The following is a 20,582-nucleotide window of genomic DNA, read 5'->3' as shown; positions in this document are numbered from 1 at the left end:
AGCCCCATGCACATGTATGTGAGCCATGTGCAAACAACGTGAATTTTAAGAAGCTGCAAAGTAGGCGTGTGTGTCAAGAACAAGAGGGTGGAAAGGGGGTGGGGACAGATTTACATACGTAACTCCAAATTTTAGAAAAGCTAACCATGGCACCCAATTTTACTGCTAGTCCGGATGAGGAGCAAATCTGGAGATCTGAAGTTTTAGGGATGTCAGCACAGCGAGAGGGTTCAGGTTCAAATGGGCAGTTTATAGGATGAAGAACCAGAGGGGTCTTCAAGAGTTCTGAACTACCATATATATTTGGGGGGAGAGAGCAGACAGACATACAATATGACACTATATATATATCTACCACTGTAAGAGGGGCACGTTCAGCTCAGGGTGGGTTTGAATCATAAGTACCTTATGATCCAAACCTTTTTTAACCTCTGTTACACTTACTGCTGAAACCACCCTCTGGCAATGAATTCCAGAGCCTAATTATGTGATGAGTGAAAAAGAATGTTCTCCGATTTGTTTTAAATGAGCTACTTGTTAACTTCATGGAATTCTTCTGTTGTCTGAGAGAGTAAATAACCGCATGTTATAAAATCAGTGTGTCTATGTGCGTGCATGGGTCTTAAAATCGACCCCATTGTGCGCATTTTCCAGTGAATATCTACTTGCAGTGAAAGCAGGTTGAAGAGATTGCGCATACAGGTAGATTTTCAAAACCTTGTGTGTGCAAAAACAGCCACATACCCGCAAAGTGGGCGCTATGCACATTTTAAATAGCTAGGAAGGGCACGTGCTTACATTGAGGTACATGTGCTCAGGAAAAGGGGCAGGGCATTCCCAGAATTGAAGAATATCTTCGCTACAGCTCCTCATTAGGTGCAGGAGTCTGGTATGGAGAGAGAGAGAGACTCTTTATAAGGCTCAATCTGATACTCTATAAATGGACCATTGTAAGGGTGCACTTTTATTCAGGATGATTTTTCGGGAGGTGGGTTTGGGTTGGGGGGTGTTGTTACAGACATAAAATTGACATCAGTAAAGAATTTTTGACCTTATAATTGATGAAAAGGAGTTGATTTGTGCCAACTCCTTTTCATCACTTATAAGGTCAAAATTATAGAAACATAGAAATTGACGGCAGAAAAAGACCAAAAGGCCCATCCAGTCTTCCCAGCAATCGTAATGTGAATTGGATTCACAGACCTTTAGGCTGGGCCCTTTTTTTTGGCACCAGTGTTCCAATTCCCACCCCCCTGTTCTGTTGAAGCAGTTAGTATTGCTAGGATATTGTATATTATGTAATTGTTTTGCTTTTTATGTTTACCAGACAATACATTCTCACCCAGTGTCATGTAGTTGTTCTGCTAACCCCCATGACTCTTGGATTTAGCTCCCAACTGTTACTGCTAACCCTCATGACTCTTAGATTTAGCTCATTAGGGATCCACAGGTCCTTTTGAAATCCCATGTCCTTTTGAAGCCCTTCACTGTCTTCATAAGAACATAAGAACATGCCATACTGGGTCAGACCAAGGGTCCTTTAAGCCCAGAACCTGGCAAGTACCCAAAAACAGTCTATTCCATGTAACCATTGCTAGTAATAGCAGTGGCTATTTTCTAAGTCAACTTAATTAATAGCAGGTAATGGATTTCTCCTCCAAGAACTTATCCAATCCTTTTTTAAACACAGCTATACTAACTGCACTAACCACATCCTCTGGCAACAAATTCCAGAGTTTAATTAGGCATTGAGTGAAAAAGAACTTTCTCCAATTAATTTTAAATGTGCCACATGCTAACTTCATGGAGTGCCCCCTAGTCTTTCTATTATCCGAAAGAGTAAAAAACTGATTCACATCTACCCATTCTAGACCTCTCATGATTTTAAACACCTCTATCATATCCCCCCTCAGCCGTCTCTTCTCTAAGCTGAAAAGTTCTAACCTCTTTAGTCTTTCTTCATAGGGGAGCTGTTCCATTCCACTTATCATTTTGGTTGCCCTTCTCTGTACCTTCTCCATCGCAATTATATCTTTTTTGAGATGCGGCGACCAGAATTGTACACAGTATTCAAGGTGCGGTCTCACCATGGAGCGATACAGAGGCATTATGACATTTTCCGTTTTATTCACCATTCCCTTTCTAATAATTTCCAACATTCTGTTTGCTTTTTTGACTGCCGCAGCACACTGAACTGATGATTTCAATGTGTTATCCACTATGACGCCTAGATCTCTTTCTTGGGTAGTAGCACCTAATAAGGAACCTAACATTGTGTAACTATAGCATGGGTTATTTTTCCCTATATGCATCACCTTGCACTTGTCCACATTAAATTTCATCTGCCATTTTGATGCCCAATTTTCCAGCCTCACAAGGTCTTCCTGCAATTTATCACAATCTGCTTGTGATTTAACTACTCTGAACAATTTTGTGTCATCTGCAAATTTTATTACCTCACTCGTCGTATTTCTTTCCAGATCATTTATAAATATATTGAAAAGTAAGGGTCCCAGTACAGATCCCTGAGGCACTCCACTGCCCACACCCTTCCACTGAGAAAATTGTCCATTTAATCCTACTCTCTGTTTCCTGTCTTTTAGCCAGTTTGCAATTCACGAAAGGACATCGCCACCTATCCCATGACTTTTTACTTTTCCTAGAAGCCTCTCATGAGGAACTTTGTCAAACGCCTTCTGAAAATCCAAGTATACTACATCAACCGGTTCACCTTTATCCACATGTTTATTAACTCCTTCAAAAAAGTGAAGCAGATTTGTGAGGCAAGACTTGCCTTGGGTAACGCCATGCTGACTTTGTTCCATTAAACCATTAAACACAGTATATGTTCTGTGATTTTGATATTTAGAATACTTTCCACTATTTTTCCTGGCACTGAAGTCAGGCACTGAAGTCAGGCTAACCAGTCTGTAGTTTCCCTGATCACCCCTGGTCATTATTGTTACTGCTAACCCCCATGACACTTAGATTTAGCTCCTTAGGGATCCACAGAGTTTATCCCATGCCCTCTTGAAGTTCCTCACTGTCTTCTTCTTCACCATCTCCTCTTTCAATTTGAGTTTACTTCCTTGGAGTTTCATATTGTGACCCCTTGTTCTCTTTATATCTTTCAAGTAGAAGAGGTTAGTTTTTAGTTGTGAATCATTTATACCTTTCATGTATCTGAAAGTCTGCATCATGTCTCCTCTGTGCCTCCCCTCTTCCAGGGTATACATATTTAGGGCCTTCAGCTGGTCCTCATAGGTCATATGATGGAGACCTCACACCATTCTGGTCGCCTTTCTCTGAACCGCCTCCATCCTATCTCTGTCTCCCTTGAGATATGGACTCCAGAACTGAACACAGTACTCCAGGTTGGGCCTCACCAAGGACCTGTACAAGGGAATTTTCACCTCTTTTTTTCTTGCTAGATATTCCTCTTTCTATGCAGCCTAGCATTCATCTGGCTTTAGCTAACGCCTTGTCACACTGCTTTCCCATATCCAGAGTGTTAGAAACTATGACCCCAAGGTCCCTCACTTGTTCCGTACACATCAGTCCTTCACTTCCCAGCACATACAGTTCCTTTGGGTTACCGACCCCAGATGCATGACTCTGCACCTCTTTGCATTGAATCTCAGCTGCCATGTTTCGGACCACTCCTTGAGCTTTCTTAAATCACATCTCATTCTCTCCACCCCTTCCGGGGTGTCCACTCTGTTGCAGATCATAGTATCATCTGTGAATAGACAGATTTTGCTCTCTATCCCTTCTGCTTTATCACTCACAAAGATGTTGAACAGCACCAGTCCCAACATCGATCCTTGTGGCACACCACTTAACACCTCTCTCTCTTCTGAAAAGGTTCCATTCATCATCACATTTTATCTTCTATCGATCAGCCAGTTTGTAATCCACTTCACCATCTTGTCTCTCAGCTCTAAACTTCTCATTTTGTTTACAACTTTTCTGTGTGGGATCGTATCAAAGGCTTTGCTAAAGTCCCAGTAGATCTTGTCTAGCGCTCTTCCCTGGCTCAATTCTTTAATCACACTGTCAAAGAAATCTTTCAGATTTGTTAGACAGGACCTCTTCCTGGTGAATCCAAGTTGTCTCGGATCAAGCAATCTCCTGGATTCTAGACAGTTAACTATCCTTTCCTTCATTAGTTTCTCCATTAATTTTCCTACCACTGAAGTGAGGCTAACCGGCCTGTAGTTTCCAGCCTCCTCTTTGCTCCCACTCTTGTGTAGCGGTACCACCTCCACACTTCTCCGGTCTCTCGGTATCACACCTATATCTAGTGATTTACTAAACAGGGCACTTAGCGGACTTGTCAGCACATCTCTGAGTTCTCTCACCACCCTGGGGTGAATTTTGTCCAGCCCCATGGCTTTGCCCACTTTTATTATTCCTAGCTCTTCCCATACCTTTTCCTCAGTAATTGGCTTTTTGTCTATCACACTTGCATCTATAGTCAGATGAACCAGCGGTGGTCCATCTCCTGTGTTTTCCTTGGTGAACACGGAACTGAAGTATTTGTTTAATAAAAGTGCCATTTCAATGTCCCCCTCTACATACCGATCAGTGCCATCTCTTAATCTCAGAAGGCCTCTTTTCTCTGATGGATCTGAAAAATGATTTGTTTCCTTTTTTAACCTCTTTGGCAATTGTTTCCTCCGCCCGACTTTTCGCTTTCCTGATTTCTTTTTGTGTTTCCCTCAGTTTCTTAAGGTATTCTACCCTGTGTTCTTCTATTTGGGAACTTTTATATTTCTTGAATGCCATTCTTTTGGTTTTTATAATGTTGGCCAGTTCCTTTGCGTACCAGATTGTTTTTTTCTTTCTTTTATTTTTGCTTACTTGTTTAACATAAAGATTTGTTGCCTTTTTTTTATTAAACCTTTTAGTCTGGCCCACTGCTGTTCTACCTCCCATCTTTTCCTCCCAGTCTTTTAGCTCTGTTTCCAGGACCTCCCCATTTCATCATAGTCTGTATTTTTGAAATTCAATACTCTGGTCTTTGTGTGACTGGTACTCATCTTATCTGCGATCTCAAACCATACCGTTTTATGATCATTGGTGTCGAGATGGGCTCCCATCCGGATATTTGATACATTCACTTTGTTAGTGAGCATTAAGTCAAGTAGGACTCCCTCTCTAGTGGGTTCCTTTACCAATTGTTTGAGTTCAGCCCCTTCTAGAACATCCACAATCTCTCTGCTCCTATTAGATTCCACAGAAGGAATTCCCCAGTCTATATCCGGCATACTAAAATCGCCAACAATCAGCACTTCTCCATTTTTTCCCATCTTTTGGATGTCTTTAATTAGATCTTTGTCTAGTTCTTCTGTTTGATTGGGAGGTCTGTAAACCACTCCAGTCAGAATGGGTGTACCATCTTCCTTTTTTAGGACAGCCCAGAATGCTTCTTCTTTGCCCCACTTTCCTTGCATTTCTGTAGCGTGGATATTGCTTCTGACATAGAGTGCTACTTTTCCCCCTTTCCTGTCCCCTCTGTCCTTTTTTAATAAGTTATATCCCGATATGGCTGTATCCCAATTATGTGATTCTGTGAGCAAAGTCTCTGTAACCGCAACAATGTCCAAGTCTGCCTGATGTCAATTTTACAATGGATACCTCTGAATATGTCTGTAACACCCCCCCAACCCTAACCCACCTCCCAAAAACTCACCCCGAATCAAAGTGCACCCTTACAATGGTCTATATATAGGGCCGGATTTTAAAAGCCCTACGTGTGCCTATTTTAAAAAGGCCCAGCGACACGCATAAAGCCCCGGGACACGTGTAAGTCCCGGGGCTTGAAAAAAGAGATGGGGTGTGTACAGGGTAGGGTGGTCCGGGGCAGAGCCAGAGGCCTCTGACATAGCGGCCATTTGCTGCGGTGTCGGAGGATAATGTGTCCGCAGGCTGCCGGCAGGCCAAAAGGTAAGAGAAAGGTCACTACTTTGAAAATCTACCCCATAGAGTATCAGACTGAACTTTATAAAGAATTTCTGTCTCTCTCCCAATGTTCACCAGACTCCTGCACCCAAAAAGGAACTGTAGCAAAGTGGCATGCATAAGATATGTACATATAACTGCACATATGAAGAGTATTTTATAACCTACACGCATAGGTTTAAAATACTACGTATTTTTGGTGCCGTGAGATAAGCGCGTTTAAGAGCACACGCGCGGCCCTTTTAAAATCTATCCGCTACTTTGTGCTGAAAACAAGTTACAAAGCGAAAATACATACATTTTCACTTTGAAAATTGGTGCAAAGCTCACGGGTAAAATATACAGGCAGTCAGTTTGAATACTGCCCCCTTTATTTCCAGTGATTTTTATCAATTTAATACATATGTGTGATAGTTATTAAGAAATTCTCAAAAATGAAAGAAAAAAATACTTCAAATATTATTTAGTGTTAATCCAGGTTTTTCTTAAAGAACAACTTAGGCAGTCTTCTCACAATTAAAGAACTTTATTATCGAGAGGAGTAAAGGAAAAGAAACTCAGAAAAGTACATTTAAAAACACTGCACAGTCATTTTCTGAGGTACTGGAATCAGATCTCCAGCAGCTGCCAGTAAAGTAGCAGAGAAAAGATGCCAGTCCAATGTTTCTTTGTTCTAACTAAAAATGTATACCGTTCTTATCTCTGTCACGCCCATTTCCCCTTTGCCCTTATTTGGTATTACTTCTCACAGTTTCTCTGGTATCTATAACTTTCCTGAGCCTTAGCACACATATAGAATCTCTGATGTACTTTTCTGAGTTTCTTTTCCTTTACTCCTCTCGATAATAAAGTTCTATAATTGTAAGAAGACTGCCTAAGTTGTTCTTTAAGAAAAACCGGATTAAAATTTGAGAAGCATATTTTTAAATAAAACATTTCACTGCATGATATATACAATAGTTACATTAAAAACTCATTCTCTTTTTTACAAAATGGCTATGGGCTTAATATGCTAAATGATACAATGGAGAAGGCAAATACTTTAAATATAATGTAATATGAAATGGATACTTACAATTCCTAAAAAATGGGAATTTATAAAATGTTTGACATGTTGACCATTTGAAAATGTATTATTTGATTTATATTCAGGCACTTCAAAGTGCCTGAATATAACGATAATAATGAATAATGATAATAAAAGGAATAATGAAGTTTTAACAAAAAATAATTGTGTTAAAATAATGTATAATTTTAAGAAGTCTGATTCCTTTGGTTTTTTTTTCACTAGTTTCAAACAGGCGACATTTCATTTTCTTTTTGTAATTGATCCAGTGATGAACTTACACTATAAGTATTGTAAGACTATCTCTATCCCAAAATAAAGCGAAGTATCTGAGAGACAGACTGTTTTTGTTTTGTTTTTTGCTGTGGATATGCTTTGTTTTTAAAAGTATAAATAAAGCTGTAATTTAGCACTACATCAGGCAACCATAGGGGCCAATGCAATAATCTTCGCGGAAAGCAGGCGCTAACTTTTCAGCGCCCGCTTTCTTAACGCACGCATGGCACCCGCAAGAGGGGCACCATGCAATATGTAAATTAGGGGGTTGCGCTAGGAAGGAGGTGCTAGGGTCGCTTCCGCGACCTTAACGCCTCCTTGCTTAAGCGACCCGCCGAGGCTGCCGGTTATGAAGACCGACGCCGGTAAACTCGGCCTCGGTTTTCATAACCGGCCGTCTGCCAGTAATGAAAATAGCCGAGTTTACCAGCGTCGGTCTTCATAACTCGGCGGTCTGCTGAGTTATTTTATTTTATTTTATTTACTTTAAAAAAGAAATACAGAAAAGCAGTTTTTTCTACTTTTCTGTACTTCTTTTCAATGTGCTCAGCTATTAACTCCTGCTCCAGTCAGGCGTTAATATCTGAGCGATAAATGTGCGTCTGAGACGCACATTTATCTTTTTGCATTTGGAGTGAATGAGTAATAGCCTCTTTCACGTGCATTTGCATGTGATGAGCGCTAACTCATTCATTTCACGTCAGACGTGCGTTAAATAGGCGCTAATCCCCCTATTGCATTAGGGGGTGGATTAACGCCTATTTAACCTGCGTTCAACAGCAGGTTAAACAGTGCGCTCGGCTGAGCGCACTATATTGTATCGGCCCCTTAGTAATTATGGGTCCTTATTCCCACTGGCCAGACTGCAAAGTTATCTGGCTATTTCAAAGTTTGCCGAATAAGTTTGTCCTGCTAATTTTAGGACTGCTTTCATGCTCAGTTAGGGCCTGATTCACTAAGGCATTTCTCCCATTCTGTGTCAATGGGAAAATGCCTTGATGAATCAGGCCCTTAGCTGGATAACACTGAATATCAACATTTATTCAGCTAAGTTAGCTGGATATCTGCCCCACAACACCCCTGCCCTGCCCCCGACTTATCCTGCCAAAATTCTACCCAGCTTAAAAGATAGCTGGATAAGTGCCAGCCGCTGAACCTAACCAGACAAATGGCATTGAATATGGGCCTCTATATTTTCTGTTCACCCTCTACCTAAAACAAAGATTTAGTAGAAGTGGTAGCACCAAAATAGTGTCAGAATTTAAACAAGCATGGGACAGACATAGAGAGCACTACAAAAAGGGGAGGGGCAGGCGATGACTGGAGAATGAGTAGGGCCTGTGATGACACAATAGGTAAAGGTAACAGGCAAACTATGTAGGTGAAGAGGTCCTGATCTGCTGACAAGTATGTTACTAATGGGTCTGTGTTCTAATCAGGATTAAAACTAGCATGGTAACACAAGTTGTCTGCTAGTTTTCACATTGGCACTACATTGTGATTTCACACCTGATGTATGATAGTAGTGATATGCAGAACTTAGCAGCATTATCATGGTCATGTGAGTCATAGAGTCTTCACTAGCAAGAGGGAACTGTTTTCCCTTCTGCTGGCCATGGCACCAAATCCAAAATGCCGCTGACCTGCATGTCGAACACAAGGATTTCATGCTACAGCTGGCAGAAAGGAAAGAAGTGTTGCTTACCTGTAACAGATGTTCTCTGAAGACAGCAGTTCACCAGTTGCACAAGTGGATTACTTGATCGTGCTCGATGTTGAACAGACAACTCTTCCAGAGCTTTCCGAAAGGCTTAAAGGCCTTTAACTGGGCATGTGCAGGAATTCTTGCACTGCCTTGGAACCACTGTACCCTTCAGTTCTGATAATAGAGCTTTAGTTGGGGGAGAACAACTCCAAAAAGGGAAGTGGAAAGTTTTGTGTGAATGGTGAACTGCTGTCTTCCGAGAACACCTATTACAGGAAAGCAACTTTACTGTCTCTGAAGATAAGCAATTTGTTGTAGGTGCCCAAGTGGGATTCCCTCGCTAAGGGTTGCCTTCAACCAAAAAAAAAGGGAAAACATTAACAAAACCACCAAAGGTTGGGAAAACATTTTTTTTGTTGGGAAAACCCCCTTTTTCTTTTCCTACATGTTTTTTTCTTTTAATATTCATTACAAGGAAGACAACCTGAAATAATACAATGGGCCCTAAAGGGGATGGATTTGGACTCTACCTCTCAAAGAGGTTGTGGAGCGTAGACAGTCCAATCTGTTATCCTGCCGAGAGGTTGTGTCTATGTAGTTGTGGGATATAAAAATGTTTGGCCTGAGTTCCACATTGCAACGCTGTAAATCTCATCAGACGTAGACCTCAGATGGGCAACCGACGCTGCCATAATCTTAGCTTTATGGCACTTTCTATGCCCTCTAAGATAAGGTCTGCCAGGGAATGACAAACGTAAATGCAGTCTGCCAACCAATTTGAAATGGTACGTATTGTTACTGCAAGCCCGAGCTTATTTAGGTCAAATGAAACAAAACGTTGAAGGAACTTTCCATGGGCTTTAGTCAGTGTAAAGTAGAAGGTGATAGCTCTTCTGGGGTCCAAAGAGTGAAGGCTTGGAAATGTGACCTGAATAAAATGTTGGAAGGACTAATTAAGATCCAAATCCAACATCACTTTAGGCAAGAACATGGTATGCGTACAGATCACCAATCTACTGTGATGAAATCTGGTATATGGCAGATAAGTCACTAGGGCCAGGAGCTCACTGACTCTGTGGTCCGAGTTATCATTACCAAAAATGCAACTTTCCAGGTGAGGTATTTGAGGCCACAAGAGCTCAGAGGCTCAAAGAAGCTTTCCTCAGATGGGTAAGAACCAAGCTGATGTGTGATGGTACTGCATGTGGCTTGGTGGGAGGCTTTAATTGAAGCACATCTTGCATAAATCTGATACGTAAAGGCTGTATGGAGATGGAGTTTTCTTCTACATTATGGTGACAAGCTCCAATTGCACTGTGGTGATTCCTAACAGAGTTGATATTTAGGCCATACTCTGAAAGATGTTGAAGGCATTCAATTTTTGTGGGACAATAAAATGGGTCTAGGATCTTGCCCTCATACCAGCCTGCAAACCTCCTCTATTTAGAACCATGAAAACTTCTAGTGGGCTCTTTCCTAGAAGCCAAAAGGACCTCAGAGACACTTTTAGACAGATTGAGAGACTGTAGCATGTCCTATTCCACATCCAGACCATAAGTGCTAGAGACTGGATGTTGGGATGGGTCAATATTCTCTCATTCTGAATGACAAGAGTCAGGCAAGACCCCAACTTGATAAATTTATTTAGGGATGAATTCCATAGGAGCAAAACACAGAAAACATCTGCTGTGGCCAAAAAGGAACAATGAGTACCATAGCTGCCCAATCTCTTCTGAGAGTTGTCAAGGAATGGGCCACCAGAGGTATGGAAGGATACATGTAGAGAAGAACTGTCTCACAAAGAAGAGAGAAGGATTATATTGCCATCCTGTTTTGTAATTTCCTCCTAGAGCACAAAATTCATAACCTTCTGTTCAGAGCTTTTGCAAATAAATTTAACTTGAGTGTGTCCCATTTGAGAAAAATCCTGTTTGCCACATCATGGTCCAGAGATCATGTTAGGATAAGGTAACAAACAAGTCTGTCTGCCAGGATGTTTTAAGAGCCAGGATTGTGGTTCTTAGGGTAATCCCATGAGAAATGGCCCAGTTCCACAACTTGACAGTCTGCCAAGCACAAGAAGAAAAAGCCTGTTCTTCCTTGCATGTTCAGGTAGAACATGACCACATGGTTGTCTGTTTGGACAAGAACAATTTTGTTAGTCAAATGATTTCTGAAAGCCTTTGGTGCAGTCAGAACTGCCTGTAACTCCAGAATGTCAATGTGGAATCTTCTCTCTTAGAGGCAGCAAGGACCCTGGGTGTGAAACTTCTGAAAGTGAGCTGCTCAGCTGAGGCTAGAAACATGTGTAATTAGAACAATTTGGTGAACAGGGATACGAATAGGTACGCCTTCAGTATAACCGAGCTTTTCTGTGACACAGATGTTCTCCTGTAATCTCTGAGTGCTTGATTACACTGGGATTTGAAGGTCCAGTGAGCATCTCTTATAGGAAATATGCCACAGGAATGACAAGATCTGTGGAAGCCATGAGCCCTAATATTTTCAACATGGACCAAGTTGATGTCTGTTGACTCTGAATTACTCCTTATGCTGCAACAACAATATTGTGAGCTCTTTTGGCAGGGTTATAGACTTGGCCTGAGTCATGTTTAGCAGGGCTGTGGGCGTCAAATGGGATTTGAGGTAGTAGATGATGAACCCTTCTGATTGCAGCAGTGGATGGTATGCCATATGGATTTTCTGTGGCTGAGATATACATAAGTATACATTGTAGTCTGGAAGGATAAGATAAACTACTCCAGGCTTCAAAGAAACAAGTGGGCAAGAAAACAAGACCACAAACAGGGAGTGGAAGATAGGTGGAAAATAGATTTCACAGAAAAAGGCAAACTGATTTTACTTTAGGACAGTTGAGGAAAAGTTAGGGACTTCGGTAGGCTTTCTCATTTCTCTCAACAGGTACCAAAGCTTCTAACAGCAGCAAGATGACTGACAAACATCGTACCACCAAAGCTGTCACCAGTGTTAATACTTCTGCCTCTGTCCAGATGGATAACCTGATCCATTAAGAGGAATCTTTTCAAAGCAAAAGATACCCGCAGGCCAACTCTCTTAGAATACAGGTGGTGGACCTGAGAAAGCAGATGGCAAGGCTGAGAGGCATCCAGTACATTGAGGACTACATTAATGAAATATTTATTGAGGTATCAAAGATGGGAAAATTCGGCAGCAGGGATGATGAAACTGGATCACAAGATTAGAACTGAACCCAGATTACCTTAGCCACTATACTCTACAGCCAAACTCCACTTTCCCTCAAGCTCAAAAACTAGTATATAGCCCGAAAGTGGAAGAGGAAAAACCATCACGGGAAGAGGAATTGTAACATGTAAGCCCCAGAGCTGCAGAACCTACATCCACTACACCTAGGAAACAAAGAGTAGTGGTAGCTGGTGACTTCCTTCTGAGGGGCATGGAGGCATCTATCTGCTGACCAGACATGATGTCCCAAAAGGTGTGCTATGTGGCAGATGCCAGGATCCAAGACATAATGGAGAGATTGCTGAGAATCATCAAGTCTACCAACTATTATTGAATGATGCTTATTCATGTTGGCATTAATGATACTGCAAAGTACTCCATAGAATGTATCAAAAATGGCTTAATAGCTTTGGGAAAGTGGGAAAGCAGAAAGATGCACAGAGTATATTCTCTTCAGTCCTCCCAGCCAATGACAAACGCAAGGCAGAAAAGGTTGCATTCTGGAGAGTAATGCATGATTGCATAAATGGTGTCTTTGAGAGCAATTTGTCTTCCTGAGCTATGGGATGATTCTGACTGCCAAGAACTGCTGGGCAGAGATAGGGTCCAACTGTTGAAGAAGGGGTGAAGCATTTTCCAAAACAGACTAGCTTAAAACTGGGATAGCCGGAAGTGGGTGGACAAAGTCCTCAGGCAAATACAAATTATTAGGTAAGTGAACCTGTACAGAAATGGGAAAAATGTGAACATCTTGAAAACTATGTACATTAATACTCATAGTATGGGAAATAACGTCCCAGATCTGGAGGCAGTCATGGAAGAGGCTGGCTTGGATACAGTGGCAGTCACAGAAATGTGTAACATGGAGAACCATGCTTAGGAGAGGCACTATATATTAAAAATAATACTAAAGCATAGAATTGCAAGGCCTATAAGGTAAGGAAGAGGTACTTTGGGTTAAACTGGAAAGAAGGAATGGCACATACATTTATATTGGTGTGATATACAGACCTCCTTTGCAGGCAAAAGAAATTGATAGTGATTTGGTTGAGGACATTCACAAAATTGCTATGAAAAGGAAGGTGCTATTACTTGGTGATTTCAGTCTGCCAGATGTTGATTGGGATATCTCAGATGCGGCATGGCCACTTTAGATGGTGTGATGTCTCATGGTACCGCCATGCTTTTGCAGCCATGCACTGAAAAGATATACCAATGTTTCAAAGCCTTGACACTCAGAGCTGGCTCTTTTAGGCTTCACACTTGATAGTTAACAGCCCTTGTCTTACCACAAGCGGTGGGAAGAAGCCAAACCTATCTCAGTTCCTGGGACTATCCTCAAATCAAGGAACAAAAAAGGTCAAGGATCCGTTTTGGCAGTTTTGTGGAACTGGACAGTTCCTTATCTTTCAGGCCCAGACTACTCAAGGTGGCATCCTTGGGCAGATACAATAGCCCAAGATAGTTTGACCTTGCCCTAAATATTTAAGAAAATCTCATGACAGTCAGTGATGGGCATCTTCTGTTTGCACTTGGAGCAGAAATTGAAGCTGCTAATCTAAGTCTCTAACATGATGATAAAAACAGATGCAGCAAAATCAAAGAAAAAATCTTAGTTAGATGGTCAGAGAAAACTTGAAGAACAGCTAAAATGGACAATTAAAAGCCTGTAATGGGGAAGAAAAAATATATCCCTTGTGCCCGTATGATGGAGAAGACATGAAAACTTAACAATTGACCAAACAAATCTTTCTAAAAAAAGACAGTTTTTTTAAAGAATGAAGAAAATCACAAAAAAGTGAAGAACCAGGTGCCAGTGCATCTCACACATTTGACGCCTCCAGCAAGCAAACCAGAACTGAAGGGAGCAGTGGTACTGTGGCAGCATAGAAGCTCCTATGCATGCTTAGTAAATATCTTTCAGTCTTTCCAAAAGGCCCTGGGAAAGATATCTGGTGATTGGTGCAATCATGTAACCACTTGTGTGACTACAGTGAACTACTTGCCTTCAGAGAAACCTGTTTCTTCCTGCTGACAAAGATTTGGGGCATCTAGGAGTTGGTCTGGGGGTGCATGTGGTGGCTAATAGTTATAGTAGGCCCCTCTTTATTTTGGGGGTGGTGGGGAGGAGAGGAGTCTGGACGTGACTGAATAGTTCCTTCTTTGTTTTGGGGGAAAAGCCTTCTTAGTTTGGATTGGGGTTCGGTGACCTATTAATATGGACCATTGGCACAAACGTTACATACATTTTCAGAAGTGTATTTAATTTTCTGGCATCAGGTGGCCCACATTAAGCCTATTAGGCATTAACAGTGGAAGTATTATCCACCACTAATACCTAACAAAGCCATTCAGGTCCAGATTTAGGCCTAAGTAACAACTTAGAGCAGCAAATTAAGAAGGTACAATATCCAGGCCGAAGAGGCGCCTGCTTTAGAGCCATGTACTGGCAGAGCTTCACAAGAGCACCGACGTGGCACTTTGCCTAGGGGCACCAAAATCTTAAATCTAGCCCTGTGTGCATTAAGTTGCTGCATGATAAAGTAATGCACCTGCAAAAAACTCTTGCTGTACAGGGGTGTTAGGCAATGCCCAAGTTAAAGTAAATTAATACAAGCATCAACATTAACATCCTTTAGTACACCGACCTCTATATTCTTTCTACACAGAGCAGCCAGAACAGAACTAAGTCAGGGTCCGCTCTATGAACCGCTCTCATTTATAGCAGGAAATATGACACAAAACTCAGGAGTACAACGAGAACATATTTTATTCATGCAAAAAAAAAAAAAAAAAAGACAGAAAATTAAAATCATGTACCGACTGCAAAGAATATCATTCTTAGAGCAGCAATGAAAATTAGCCTCTCAAATAAAAAAATAAATGACCAAAAATATTCTGCTTTGCTTGATGAATGCTTATTTATTGGCAACAAACTTACGCTTCTTTTCAAAGGATTTCTCACTGGTCCTTGCTTCATTTTGCTGCTTCTCTTTTTCTATTTGTTCCTGTTAGTAAAACATGACAATTCACTTAGAACTCTTACATCTTAAGGAGATCAACAAAGACAGTGACAGCACAGTTCCTTTGAACTAGAATTCGAAGGCAGATGTTGCAACATTTTGAAAATGTGCATGGGAAGTAGCAATAAAAATACCGGTACTACTTTTAACACAGAGACAGTATCTAGATTTCTTAAAGCAACCAAATGAATGTTTGTTGGCTCTAAAAATGTTTTATTTCTTATGTTTGTATACATTTTGGGCATTAAAAGGCACACCTGTTACTATCATAATAAACTGTTTGTAAAATTATCCTTCCCTGAGTCCAGTTTTCAAAGGCTTTTTAAATATTGCCCAGCCTTCACATGGCTACCAGTTAGGCACACTGGAGGTCATTTTCAAAAGGATTTATGCACATAAAAGAAGCATATATTGTAGCAATTTTCAAAAGCCCATTTAACTGTGTCAAACCTTTTGAAAATTCAATGAGATTTAAAAGGATTGCACATGTAAAAGCAATTTTCAAAAGCCCCTGTATGCAGGTAAGACCCATTTTCATGCGTGGACATCATTTTGAAAATTACTTCCAGCATGTGAAAGTGTTCCCAGAGGGGTAGGGTTAGGGTGGGGGATGCAAGCAATGCATGTAGTTTGTATTTTCAAAACTATGGGCCTGATTAACTAAACATTTTCCCTCTTAGACAGAGAATTGGAAAAAAGCTTAGGTAAACCAGGTCCTGTGTGTGCTGTTTTGCATGGGAAAACTACTCAGAAAAAGCTGCTGCAAATGACTGTGGTTATGTTTTCCCACAAGTTTCAAAGTGAAAATATGCGTGTACTTATATTCTGAAAAATCGTGCAAAGCCCATGGGTAAAAGCACCTGCAGCTCGATTTGAAATTGCCCCATAGTCCAGTTGCTAGTATTCAAGATGCTCTATAACTGTTAAACTCTTCTAGTTTTGATGCATTCCCTGTTATGGGTTAAATCTTGGAGTTTACACACTATCTGTAAATTTCCATTCTTCACTACCATACTACAAGAAAGTGATAATGTTTTCCTCCTATATGAGGACTCTGTTATCCTTGACCTAGACTGCATGCAATGATATCTTGTTATTTTTATTGTATTGTAACATGCTTTTTTGAAAAAAATAAAGACATTTATATGTTAAAAAAAGAATAGGCAGGATTTGCTGCATTGCAACTCTGTCAAGATTGAAAGCTTGAAGAGATGTTGAGAAACTCTGGCAGCCGAGAAGCACACAGACTTGAAAGGATATGGAATCATGGAGGCACTGCTGTGCCCAGGTTATCTCATCAGATGCAAATACAAAATCAAAGAATTCTGAAAGTGAGTATGTGAGAGGAGGTCTTGAGGTGTTGGAGGGTTGATCCAGACAGAGAAGTCTGAAATAACCATGGCTGTCTATGGGGCCATCCCGAGGCACAGAATGTCTATGGAAACCTGCGAGTGCTCCTGATGGACTAGTGCCCCGGAGGCACTATAGCACTTAGATGGAACTAAAGCAGTATTAAAACATAGAGGATATCCAGAGGCACAAAGTACCTTTGAAAATGTGCTCTGAAAAAATACAAACAATAAGCCACTCTTAGGAATTGCTGAATATTTGGAAATCCAAAACAATGCATTATTTTCTACTTGAAAAAAACCTTCCAAAACCCAAATATAATTCCAATATTTACCCAAATTTGGCAGGATCAATCTTGTGGTGCTTTAAAATTACAAGATTTTATATCAATTACATTAAACATTGAAAGAACTGGCAAAAATGATGAACCAAAAGGAACAATAAAATTATTAAATATCAAGGAAGAGAGGCTAGACTAATGGCCCAGTATGCTTGAGAGCCAGATTTCATTCTTCCTCATCAGGTTGCCAGGGGCTGAGAAGGTAGCAGAGACAGCAATCACAGATTCTGGAAGGAGAGATAATCCAATCATGGCACAACAACGGCAGCCACTGAATGGATCAATGGGCCATACATACCAGGGTCTGTGGCTCCTATCTGGGGAAGGCTGATGTTCTGACTGAGCTATGTGGGTAGGGGACTACATCAGGAAAAACACCTGATGGCTATGAATAAAGGTCCATGGCATCTTAGTCCTGATCTTCGCCCTGTAGTAAATGACAGTGAACAGAAACATGGGCTGCTTCCAACTGGGCTGGATGTACAGGAGCAAGAGGAAGAAGAGCAGGAACAGAAAATAACTTGAAAAGGAACATTTCACAGATCCATCTCACACAGTGCAGGTTACTGCAAAACATCCAAGTATCAGTTATTGTTGTAACTATCTGTATTTTAGTCTTGTGAATCTATTCTTATATTTGTTTTTATGATTTTTTATGTAACATTATGTAAGCCATTTTGAACTTTTAAATGGAACATGCAGGTTAAAGGAATTTTTAAATAAATAAATCTGTCATTCCCTTCACAAGTCACCAATGGAGAGGTCCTCTAGAGGAGGATTTCTCCTTTTCTGTAAAAGAGATGTGTCGGAGGGGCATTGACCCCTCCTGATCAGAGATCTGATTTCCAAACACATCCCCACTCCCAGGATTATCCTATCCAAATCCAATGGGCATGACAGGGCATGGATTGGAATTTTACCCAACTAGGCAGGTAATGCCCCAGAAAGGACCTTGGTTGCTTATGGGCTCAGCCTGAATATCTGTGTGATGGGCAACCAATATGCTGAAATGATGGACAACAAATATGCTGTGATGGGCAACCAATATGCTGAAAAAATTAATTGATCCATTGGCGCCCAATGCTGATTTCCATTGATGCATCTGCACCAGAAGGGACTGGTTGTCAGTCTGCATTGAAATCAGTGTTGATGACCATGCACCAATGCGCTCTGCTCCTGCACTCCAGTGTCTTCTGGAGCTTACTGTCCAGCTACTCCTCAAAACTGTCAATGCTGGCACTGATCCGGAGGCAGGAGGGGAGGTCACATCTTCTTGGGCACCAGAGGTGAATTGGTCACCTGGACTTTTGGAGACTGATGTGATTTCCAGGAATGTTGTGATGATGAACGCTTCAGGGGATTCACGGCCAAAGTCGGAATGTTCCCATTCCTGGCATCACACATCACCCAATGCTGACATTTCTTAATCCTTCCTGGTGCTCAGAGTTCAGGGGGTATTGATACCTCCCCGATGATGATGCACCGCCATCAGTCGATGAAGTCTTCGTCTCTCGATGTCCATGCCTCCGATGCCAATGCCCATGGCCAGTCTAAGTCTCCTGAAAAGCTTCTAAGAGCTCCTTCCAGGAATGACATTCAATATGAGGGTCATATTCTTACAGGAGGAGCAGTCTGAGATACCATGGTTTGCTCCGAGGCGAATATCCATTTACCATGAGTTGTGATAAATCTAACCCAGTTGCACAGGGGGCAGTATCTGAAGTACTGGATGAGAAATAAGCAAGATGATCAAATGGACTGGACAAAAAAACAACTTGAGCTGCCCTGGAGCACCAGAAGCGGTGCACCATGTGGCCGACAGAAAAGTAAAGAAACTGAAACTGGATGAAAATCCTTCCTAGAGAACCAGAGGGTGAGAAACATCCCACAAGGCCCTTAACTCCTCCTGTGGCTCCAGGAAATCTTTCAGTGCAGCAGTTATGAGAGCGATGTGAACAGTAAACTGCAGGCTCCATGGAAAAAAATGAGCCTGAGGGACCCTACATGGGATGCCAAAATCTAGATGCCAAAGTGTAAACAGACAATGCAGCAAAGGATGACAATGACCAGCTTCATATCATTCCAGCCTTGTGGGGGAGTGGCCAGGGCTCCATATGCCTGGTGGAGGATGCTCAAAGTTTCTAGAAGCTTTGGTGTCAGAATTCTGTGCCGAGCTCCATCTGATGGTGTCACCCATGTGTTTGGATTTCCATCCTGCTTGTCCTCGGAGAAACTCTTTTATCTTTAAAAAAGAGCTAGAGTGACCAGCTCAGGGTTTCAGCAGCTGCCATTCCACACTGCCAAATAAGAGATTCCTATTTTAAGTTTCTTTTGCTCGTCTACCCTTTAAGTTAGTCATAGCTGGTTGCTAAAGTAGCACTATTAAGACCATTGGTTGATAAAAGTACTCTCATGGTGAAAACTACTGACCAGTAAAACAAGAACTGGAAGCATCACTTCCTGCTCTCTAAGCTATTGGAGGTTGAGATATTATATATGTAAAGAGATGTAGAAGCAAGCAAGCAAATAATGGAATCAAAGGATGATGGCTTAGTGATAAATTCTAGATGCCAAAGTGTAAACAGACAATGCAGCAAAGGATGACAGTGACCAGCTTCATATCATTCCAGCCTTGTTCCTCCACTATTCACCTTTCACAACATTAGTTGTACACCAGTAAGGAAATGCAACTGTACCCACTATTCTTCACCATTTCAGTGATATACAAAAACCTTTTCGCAGAGAACTGTCAATATTAACTCTATGATATTTTACTCAATTTTCAGCTAAGCAGAAATAAATATATTTCAATGCAATAGTAAGCGTGAAGCAGTTAAAATTCTTTCAGTTTCATATTGTAATATGCTAGGAACGGTTAAACAAGGTAGACTACATTTTTTAGATTTTTATATAAAAAATTATACCATTTCCAAAAGAAGGTGCTCCTCGCGTTCTTTCTCCTGATCCAGCAAATCCTTCTCATAATACCTTTTCTGAAACTGTTTGAAGTGTAAAATAAACAAGTCAATAGCCAGAATGCATTTTGATGTTGCCTTAAAATACTGCTTTAAGTACAAAGGTATTCCATAGGTACTTACGGCTTCCATGGATATTTCCATTCTGTCTAATTCTAACACAGTCTGCAGAAAATAAAAAGAAATGTCCATATAATATGTGACAAGACTGTGATCTGTTAGAGAGAGGCCTATCTCAGTTACTGCAAATACTCTCAGGTCCTAACCTGACAGATAACAGCCAACTACTTAATTTATTTGTTCAAGCTGCCAAATACAAAAACTAATGAATGGTAAACTAACTATTTTATTTATTTATTTAAACATTTTTATATACTGATGTTCATATGGACATCACATCGGTTTACATAAAACGAAAGGGGAGAGGAGGAAGAGAAATCGGAAGAAGGACGTTACATTTAACAAATAACTGATTAAATAAAGGAGGAGAATGGAAGAGAAAAGGATAGAGTAAGGCGGAAAGAAGGAGGGGGAGAGGCAAGAGGAACAGGTAACTGGTTTAACAAAAACATAGAATAAACTCAAAGGGGGGAATATGTACAGGGGAAGGGAGGGAGTTGTCATATAAGAGTGGCGTGGTGTTATGCCTGTTTAAAGA

The 20,582-nt window shown here is 41.0% G+C and overlaps 1 protein-coding gene across 4 annotated transcripts in view; it reads right to left on the bottom strand.

Moving 5' to 3' along the window:
- Positions 1–20,582, bottom strand: part of PPP4R4 (protein phosphatase 4 regulatory subunit 4) — a 553,487-nt gene that overhangs the window by 65,072 nt on the left and 467,833 nt on the right. For all 4 annotated transcript variants that reach the window (XM_029597867.1, XM_029597868.1, XM_029597869.1 and 1 more), the window contains 3 exons: positions 20,048–20,089; positions 19,874–19,948; positions 15,178–15,244 (listed from right to left, as the gene is read on the bottom strand). In XM_029597867.1, coding sequence (XP_029453727.1) covers positions 15,178–15,244; positions 19,874–19,948; positions 20,048–20,089 — 184 coding nt within the window. The remainder of the gene's footprint in view (positions 1–15,177; positions 15,245–19,873; positions 19,949–20,047; positions 20,090–20,582) is intronic.

Source organism: Rhinatrema bivittatum, chromosome 4, assembly GCF_901001135.1.
Source record: "Rhinatrema bivittatum chromosome 4, aRhiBiv1.1, whole genome shotgun sequence".
Lineage (NCBI taxonomy): Eukaryota > Metazoa > Chordata > Amphibia > Gymnophiona > Rhinatrematidae > Rhinatrema > Rhinatrema bivittatum.
This window is presented reverse-complemented; position numbering and strand designations above follow the sequence as displayed.